This window comes from Priapulus caudatus, unplaced genomic scaffold, assembly GCF_000485595.1.
Source record: "Priapulus caudatus unplaced genomic scaffold, Priapulus_caudatus-5.0.1 Scaffold801, whole genome shotgun sequence".
Taxonomy (NCBI): domain Eukaryota; kingdom Metazoa; phylum Priapulida; class Priapulimorpha; order Priapulimorphida; family Priapulidae; genus Priapulus; species Priapulus caudatus.
Genome location: NW_014577862.1, coordinates 16304 through 25491, shown reverse-complemented (window position 1 = coordinate 25491; position 9188 = coordinate 16304). Strand labels below are relative to the sequence as shown.

The 9188-nt window shown below is 45.2% G+C and overlaps 2 protein-coding genes across 2 annotated transcripts in view; both read left to right on the top strand.

The window, feature by feature from the left end:
- The window catches only part of LOC106813625 (lysyl oxidase homolog 4-like), an 11391-nt gene extending 6900 nt beyond the window's left edge, over window positions 1-4491 (top strand). The window contains 6 exon segments of the mRNA XM_014817810.1: window positions 1581-1644; window positions 1647-1672; window positions 1674-1684; window positions 2585-2745; window positions 3000-3094; window positions 3388-4491. Coding sequence (XP_014673296.1) covers window positions 1581-1644; window positions 1647-1672; window positions 1674-1684; window positions 2585-2745; window positions 3000-3094; window positions 3388-3510 — 480 coding nt within the window. The 3' untranslated portion in view covers window positions 3511-4491.
- Window positions 4492-5595: 1104 nt separating this feature from the next.
- On the top strand, window positions 5596-8173 carry LOC106813624 (lysyl oxidase homolog 2-like). Its single transcript, XM_014817809.1, has 4 exons — window positions 5596-5610; window positions 6200-6353; window positions 6730-6873; window positions 8079-8173. The coding sequence occupies exons 1-4, from the start codon at window positions 5596-5598 to the stop codon at window positions 8171-8173; spliced, it is 408 nt and encodes a 135-aa protein (XP_014673295.1).
- Window positions 8174-9188: the final 1015 nt, after the last annotated feature.

Sequence of the window (9188 nt, the reverse complement as noted above, 5' to 3'; positions counted from 1 at the left end):
GCGGGGCGGAGAGGGATGGGGAAAGAGGAAGAGAGAGAGAAGAGAGGGATAGGGCGAGAGAGGGCGGACGAGCGGTGGGCAAGGACGAAGACAAGAAGGAGGGAGATAGGCGCGCGAGATATAAAGAAGCCAGGCGAGAGAAAGAGCGAGGAAAAGAAAGAATAGGGCGAAGCGGCGGAGAGGTGGGCAAGAGAGAAAGAAGAGAAGCGAGGATAGGGTGAGAGAAGAGGGCGGAGGGCAGAGGGGGGCGAAGAGTAGAGGAAAGAGAGGATAAGGAAGATTAGGGCGAGAGAGGGTGGTAGGAGTCCCCAGAGGGTGGGGCAAGCAGGCGTAAGAGAGGGAAAAGAAGGATTAATGGATACGGACAGGACAAAAGTACTGATAGAGAAAGCGAGCGAATAGGAGGACAGAGCGGCTAGAAAGAAAAAAAACACAGAAAGAGAAAAGAGAGGGAGGATAGGGTGAGAAAAAATAAGCTGGAGGAGAATGAAAATGGGAAAGAATGAGGGCGAATATGAGCAGGTCACGGAGAGAGAAAGAGGAGAGGAGAAAGAGAAGAGAGAGAGATGAGAGGGGGGAGAGCGCGGAAAAGATCAAGAGAGAGAGAGAGAGAAGAGAAAAAGCGATAGAAGCAGAGAGAGGAAGGAAAGAGATAGAGAGACATAGGAGGAGAACGAGAAGAGAGAGACAGGGACGAGAGAGGGGAAGAGGGGGAGAGAGACCGAGGAGAGAGAGAGAGCAGAGGCGAAGACAGAGAGAGGGAGAGAGAGAGACGAGAGGGGGAAAGAAAGAGAGAGGAGAGAAAGAAGCGAGAGAGAGAGACGAGAGAAAGCAGGAGAGAGAGACAGAGGCTGAGAGAGAAAGAGGGAGATAGAGAGACGAGAGACAGACAGAGGGAAAGGGGGGGAGAGAGATCGGAGAGAAGAGAGAGAGGGAAGAGAGAACAGACAGAGAGAGTAGAAGACTGAGAGTGAGAGAGAAAGAGGAGAGAAAGAGGAGCAGAGAGAGCAGAGATAAGAGAGAGAGCGGAGACGAGAGGAGAGCAGATAGAGAAGAGAAAGAGGGGCCGATAGAGACAGCAGACAGACAGACGGCATGCAGACAGGACAGACAGACAGACAGGAGAGATGAGAGAGACCGGACAAGACAGACAGACAGACAGACATCGAGAAGACGAGAGACAGACAGACAGCAGACAGACAGACAGACAGAGAGAAACGAGAGAGAGAGAGAGAGACAGATAGACAGAACAGACAGACAGGACAGACAGACAAGATCAGGACAGACAGACAGACAGACAGACAGACAGACAGACAGAAGAATGAGAGCAGAGAGACCAGACAGACAGATAGACAGACAGTACAGAGATACGGAGAGATAGATGAGGATGCAGTATTAGAGCGATTAGAGAGATAGATAGGTGGCATATATGAAATGAGCTCAGCGCAGCCGCAAATACTATCTCCCGTTGTCAGCTGTATCAGGGTTGATTGTTACTTATCCCCCAGCGACATATGTAGAAAGCGTAATAACTTAAGAATAAAATACCTTGTATCCGTCCGACCAGACTGGCTGTACAGACACGGCGACTCCTGCGCTTCACGAGCCGCATCATCAACGTGGGCAATGCAGATTCCTTCCCTTCCAGCAGAAGCACCTCTGGGAGTGGCACCCAGTGCCACATGTACGTACGTGTGCCGCCACACACTCGTCTACCGTCTGGACGTCTGACGGTATACCCAACAGCGCATTTCACTAACATCCCCCATCGACTAACTTCGAAGTGAATCGAATCCGTTTTAATGTTATCAGGATTGTCTATTAACTTGTTACCTCCGCCAAGGGGTTGGCAGGAGGTTATGTTTTCACCGGCGTGTGTTTGTTCGGCTGTGTGTTGTTGTTTGTGGTTTGTTTGTGTACAACCTAATTGAAAAAGTTATGGACGGATTGTCATAAAATTTTCAGGATAGGTCGGAAATGGGCTAACTTAGAATTGATGAAATTTTTGGTGCTGATCCGGATCCAATTAATTACATTAATTAAGTACTTAATTAAATTTTAGGATACGTCAGAAATGGGGTAACTTAGAATTGATTACATTTTGGTCGTGATCCGGATCGAATTAATTATTTAATTAATTAAATAATTAATTAAATTTTTTACAGTGACAGAATTGAGCTGCCTTAGCGGAGGTCTGTGCTCTCCGAGTGCTCTAGTTTAACTAATATGTTACCTCCAAAATGTAATTCATACGTGTAAATAAAGTAAATTGAAATCGTAGCGTTTTTAAAAAGCTCGGGCTTGTTGTCAGAAACATCGTAAAGTCAAGGCTAATGTTAATGCTAATGTTAATGTTAAGTCTGATTTTGTCAAAAACATCGTAAACCTAAGGCTAATGCTAATGCTAATGTTAATGTTAAGTCTAATTTTGTCAGAAACATCGTAAACTTAAGGCTAATGCTAATGCTAATGTTAATGTTAAGTCTTATTTTGTTTCTGACATAATGGGCGCCTCATTAGGAATCTATCGTGTTTAGATGCCACGCGTGTATATATCATCCACCACTACGTGTTTCTCCTGCAGGCATTATCACAGCATGGAAGTGTTCACTCACTACGACATCACTGATCCAAAGACAGGCGTGAGAGTCGCGGAGGGACACAAGGCGAGCTTCTGCCTAGAAGATAACTCCTGTAGCGAAGGTGTTACGCCGTCGTATGCATGCGAAGACTACGGCGACCAAGGTACTGAAACCCCCGCTTCCCCTTAGCGGTATTTGCGTGCTCGTTTTTATCACTACATCGCACGTACCAGAGGATGTTTGTAAGTCTACATTGATGTCTGTTCAAGCATATATACTATATAGAATTTCTCTGATTCCCTTGTGAATACCATGCAACGTGCACGTTGGGTATTTGTAACGTAACGTAACGTAACGTAACGTAACGTAACGTGCACGTTACTGGTTGGGGCTTTCTAAACGACAGGTGTTTTGTAGGTATTTCACCAGGATGTGCGGACACATACCTACACAATATCGACTGCCAATGGATCGACATCACCGGAGTAAAACCCGGGGTTTACATATTCAGGGTAAGCCGAGAACGAGTAACTGATTTTGGGGAATTTTGATTATTATTTTTGTTATTAGGCCTATAATTATTATTATTATCATCATCATCATCATTATTAATATTGTTGTTATATTGTTGTATTATTACTATCACTGTTTATTATTGTATTTATATAGTATTGTCAATGTTTATTATTTTGTTATTATTGTTATCATTACTATTGTCGTCGTCGTCGTTGTCGCTGTTGCATGCTCGGGGGGGGGGCGTCCGTCGCTCTCACACATCAGTGGATTTTTGTTTACGTTCGCGCAGGTGTCGATCAACCCAGAGTACAAGGTAGCTGAACAGAGTTTTGACAACAACGTGGCGACGTGTGAGTTGACTTACACCGGTTACCACGTATCCGCGAGAAACTGCTACCTCAGCAGGCCCTAACCCAGACTGATGCCTCTCCGCTAACTCAAAGATGCAGCGAAGACCAGTGTATAGACCAGCATGGGAACTATCAGTGGCGGTTCTAATAGGAGCATAGTATCAATAGTCGTCGACAATATAGGTATAAGTTGGGCGTTTTACCTAAATATTTGGTTTTCATAAAAATTCGTCTTTTATGTAATTTACGCGAAGTTAATAGTTGATTATATTGCATTAGTTAGTTAATTAGATCGCTCTGTAATAGGTAAATATAATTCGACGTTTTAAAGTGCTCGAGTTGAAACTATAGATACCTAGGTTAGATATCAGAATCTGCAGAAGACGTTGCGGATGTTGCAAGGAGTTGCACTTGCAAGATGGCGGCAATGAAAGTGGCTTTGTGGTTTTAAGGCCAAACTGCGTGATATTGACATGCATTTATAACATATTTTAACTCCATTAATTTCGTGCTAATGTAATTTATGTAATTGCTTTTCAATATTTAATTAACACGGATATTAGTAACTTTGTATCATTTATTATATATTTACGTAAGCATTTGTCGTCCTGGTTAGGTAATTTCCATAATAATTAATTATACTGATTATACGTAAACGTTCTTTTACAAAAAATTTACAATTAGGTAATTAATGACTTGCTTTATGATATATTAGCGATATTTTTCTCGTTATATGGCATATACTTTTATTGTTGTGTTGCCGGAAGTAACTAATTTAGAAACATTATCATTGTGCTTAGCTTACTAACAAGTTCTACTATAAGTAAATAGTAAAGTACAGCACGTCTTAGTAAACAATGCAGTTTTACTACAGTTATTTGTTTAGATCATAAAGTAATATATTAATAGCAAGTGATGAGACAAATAGACTTGCCTTTTCAACTCCGAATACATATTTGAGACATAGGTATTGTTAGCCATTACATTTTGTACCACCGGGTTGCACCAAGGCTTTAAATAAAATATTTGCAATTAATTAAAAATAAAAAGTCGCAGTAACTCTTTGGTTGCAACCGCTTGTACGATTAATAAAGTTATGACCAAAAATGTCATACAATAAAAATTTATTACAACAACAGATTAACTCAGCAAGTCCGACAGCAACATTAATATAGGTACTTCCAAACTATTTCATTTTACATCACTTAACTACAGTTAAACAAATGCTCAGTAATTTACACTTATTCGCGTGGTTCTTCCATGTATTCCTCAATCTGGTATCTAACCGCAACAGCAGTGCTTCCCCGTGGAATCACCCTGATAACGTGTATATTTGTTTACCTATTTCGCTCCCGTCGCTGGGCGAAGATTCAATCCCGCGGGTACCGTCTGGGAAGCGCATAAAAATCATTAATAGCACGTCAATGTGTCGCTGCACTTGGTTGTCGGTAAGACCTAACTGGCGCCACCTAGTGTGTGATTAAAAAATTATAAAATAAATCAAATGAATCATACAGCTCACCCAAGCCCACATCGGGAATTACCATCGTACGCGGTTGATATTAAATCGTTGATTTGAGATTAGGCCTAATTGTAGGTAGGACATCCTACATTCGTTCACGTGTATAGAACATGCTTTAGCTATTCTCCACCTTGCGTATCTAATCACAATTACAATATAATACCAGGAGCTAATAATGACAAATTGTCATTTTTGTTATTTTTATTGACAATTTTGTTATTGACAATATTTGACAATATTTGACAATATTGACAATTTTGTTATTGACAATATTTGACAATATTTGACAATATTTGACAATATTGTTATTGACAATATTTTACGTGAAAAGGGTAACCGCGAAGGCAGTACGGTATATGTGCAGGTACGAAAAAAAGGTATAGCCGTGAAGGCAGTACTGTATAAGTGCAGGTACGTAAACAAGGTATAGCCGCTAAGGTAGTACGATATATGTGCAGGTACGTGAAAATGGTAATCGCGAAGGCAGTACGGTATATGTGCAGGTACGTGAAAAAGGTAACCGCGAAGGCAGTACGGCATATGTGCAAGTACGAGAAAAAGGTTTAGCCGTGAAGACAGTACGGTATATGTGCAGGTACGAAAAAAAGGTAACCGCGAAGGCAGTATGGTATATGCGCAGGTACGAAAAAAAGGTATAGCCGCGAAGGCAGTACGGTATATGTGCAGGTACGTGAAATAGGTAACCGCGAAGGCAGTACGGTATAAGTTCAGGTACGTGAAAAAGGTATAGCCGTGAAGACAGTACGGTATAAGTGCAGGTACGTAAACAAGGTATAGCCGCTAAGGTAGTACGGTATAAATTCAGGTATGTGAAAAAATGTAACCGCTAATGCAGTACGGTGTAAGTGCAGGTAGGTGAAAAACGTAGCCGCGAAGGCAGTAAAAGTACGTGTTATGTTCCTTCGAACTTTTGACGTTGTAAGTTGGCATCGGTCCATTTGACTTGCCCGATCAAAGTACCGCTAAAGTCGAACCTCTTGCTAAATTGTTACCGCTATTAAGGGATTAGAGACACCTGAAAAGAAAGAACCGTGAATCAACGGGTGATATCTAGCACAGTACTGAGACGACATTGAAAATGACAACTGGGAAGGACTCCTTGTATATTTATAGTTTAAGAAACAGAAGGACATACCTGTTTGACATCTGGAAACGTGGTTTGTTAACATAGGGTTACGTCTATTGCGTGATCATTTGTTTTCTTGCAGACAACGTTCTTCGGTGGCGACATCGGTGATGTGATTCTAAGCGAGGTGCATTGTCATGGCAACGAATCGTCTTTGAGCGAGTGCTACCACGGACAGTTTGGCGACGTTTTCTGCCCGGGACAAGAGAACATCGCTGGAATTATATGCGCAGATGGTATAGAGATGTGAATGTGTTGGTGTTCACTTGTTACACGTAGATCTAGCGGCGATAACAGCACAATTACATGCGCCATTAAGGGTCACAGCTGAAATGTGATGTAATGTAATATAATGTATTGTTATCCAATGTAATGCAATGCAATCTAATGTAATGTAATACAATCTAATGTAATGTTCTGTCATGTAATGTAATCAAGAGTGTATTAAGAAGCTTTTGATGTAATGTTATGTTATCTAACGTAATCTAACGTGAAGTAGACATGTAATGTATCATCCTGTGTATCTATTCGCTCTCTCATGCGTTCGTGTATTTACGCGTGAACCGAGTACTTACTTACTCGCTCTCTCATGCGTGCGTGTCTTTGCCACAGAGCTGTCTGATCTGGAGATCGACGCCCCCATCTTGGAGCAGAGCGTGTACCTGGAGGACAGGCAGCTGTACCTGCTGCAGTGTGCGATGGAAGAGAACTGCGTCGCCAGCGAAGCCTACACGGAAGAGTTCAGGGCAGACTATAGTACGTTATTATTACTTTTAACGTACTATTCTAACGCATAATTATAATTAACGTTTATTTGTTGTACGTATATTTGATTATCTTGTTACTCGTCGCACATGAGGGTTACCGCGGGTGGAGAGTGGGCGGAGAGGATGGACAAGAGAGAAAGAGAAGAGAGGGAAGATAGATGCGAGAGATAAAGAGCCAGAGAGAGAAAGAGGTGAGAAGGAGGATAGGGGCAGGAGAGGGTAGATAGGGTGGGCAAGAGAGAAAGAGAGGAGAAGAAGGATAGGGCGAGAGAGGGCGGAGAGGGTGGGCAAGAGAGAAAGACAAGGGGAGGAGGATAGGGGCGAGATATAAAGAGCCAGCGAGAGAAAGAGGAGGAAAGAAAGATAGGGCGCGAGCGGGCGGAGAGGGTGGGCAAGAGAGAAAGAGAGGAGAAGGAGGATAGGGGCAGGAGAGGGTGGAGAGGGTGGTCAAGAGAGAAAGAGAGGAGAAAGAGGATAGGGCGAGAGAGGGCGGAGAGGGTGGGCAAGAGAGAAAGACAAGGGAAGGAGGATAGGGGCGAGATATAAAGAGCCAGCGAGAGAAAGAGGAGGAAAGGAAGATAGGGCGAGAGCGGGCGGAGAGGGTGGGCAAGAGAGAAAGAGAGAAGGAGGATATGGTGAGAGAGAGGGCGGAGAGGGTGGGCAAGAGAGAAAGAGAGGATAAGGAAGATAGGGCAGTCGACGCGACACATCACGAGCCGATCCCCCCCCACATGCGCTTGTCGCGGCAAATCTTTGGGTTGCTGGCGGGCGACAAGGGGGAGGGGGAGGGCCAGCCACACAGCAACGCCGCATGTGCTATTTCACAAACCATCACCTCGATGTTTTCTGCTACTAAATTCCTTACCATCCGCTATATTACAAGGACTACTGGGTGTGGACTTATTATAATCAATAGATACCACATCTATCATGCTAACTTGATCAAGGTATATTACGAGCGACTGATGTTAGCAAGGTTTTGTGAAGGCAATGCATGACGATTAGGATAGATGGCGCGTTAGCGCGCGCCGCAAACAAGCAATGGCAGACGCACCAACACAGCAGCGGCACGCCGCAGCACATTGACACAGACCGCGCGCGACACACACACACACACACATAGCAGCACAACTGCTTGCCACGTACCGGTACACACCTCAAAACTGCCGTGTGACATGATGACGATCTGTGAAGGAGCACCTGATCACTCCCACCGCCCTGGTGTGCTCAACGCTGTCCAGCCTGGCTCTCGAGGTGAGGAACCATTCCGCCGCAACGCTCCCGCGTAGTATGGAGTCGTGTCCAGCCATGAAATGAATGTCGGCCGAACACTCTTTTGGTAACATGGATTGCCCCGAGGGCTGCTGAGCAGTTCGTGTGACTGTTCGCCCGCCATAAACGATACTCTCCACTCGGGCTTGGCCCCGCTACGCCTATACGCGCCGCGACGCAACGGTTTCCATGGGCGACGGCCCCATTGCCCCGGACGGCCCGCTCCCCGCCTTGAGGTAAATACTCAGCGCATGGCCGCTGCCGTCGTAACCTGCAGGTAGGCGCGGTTATGGCAGTCCTTTGAGCGCGCCCGCAGACCGTTTAACGCTTATCTCCTGCAAGCTGTAGTTGACCGCCCCGCCCTGGCCCCCCTCGCGCCGGCGCGTCGACCCCACGCGCCGTAGGATGGCCGAGGGCAGTATCTGTGCAAGGAACTGCGGACGGAACCGCTGACTCAACTCGTCTGAAGCAGTAGGTCATCTACACGCCCGCGCCGCGCCCGCGCCTGGCCGCCCCGCCGGGAGCCCCGCCCATGGAACCCACCTAGCGACTGAGCAAAAACTAATAGTGAAGTACGCGGCGTACGGGTATCCAGGCAGAACCATACGTAACAGTGCGACATAAACTATGGGGAAGTTTTGGTTTGAAAAGGAACAATCGTTTAGAATAATTATATGATGACGAATTGAAAATTTGCTGTGTACACGCAAGCGTACAGAGAGGGAAAGTCGGGATCAATGAGTCTGAGAGAAAGAGGCGACGGCTGATAAGAGAAGGCAAGAAGGGAGAGCTGAGTTAGAACGCGAGAGACGATAGATGGAAGAACTTTGAAGCTGATGATGAAATCTGGAGATGAGCAGAGAGATTATATATGAAGGAGATGTCGAGAGAGACGGGCGGCTGGAGAGAAAGAGGAGAGAGGAGAAGAGAGAGGAGCGATGAAGAGACATGAGGGAGAGGCGCAGATCATGCACAGGGCGATGCATCCCGAGAAGGAGACGGTGGAAAGCATAAGAGCGCGAGAGCCTGAGA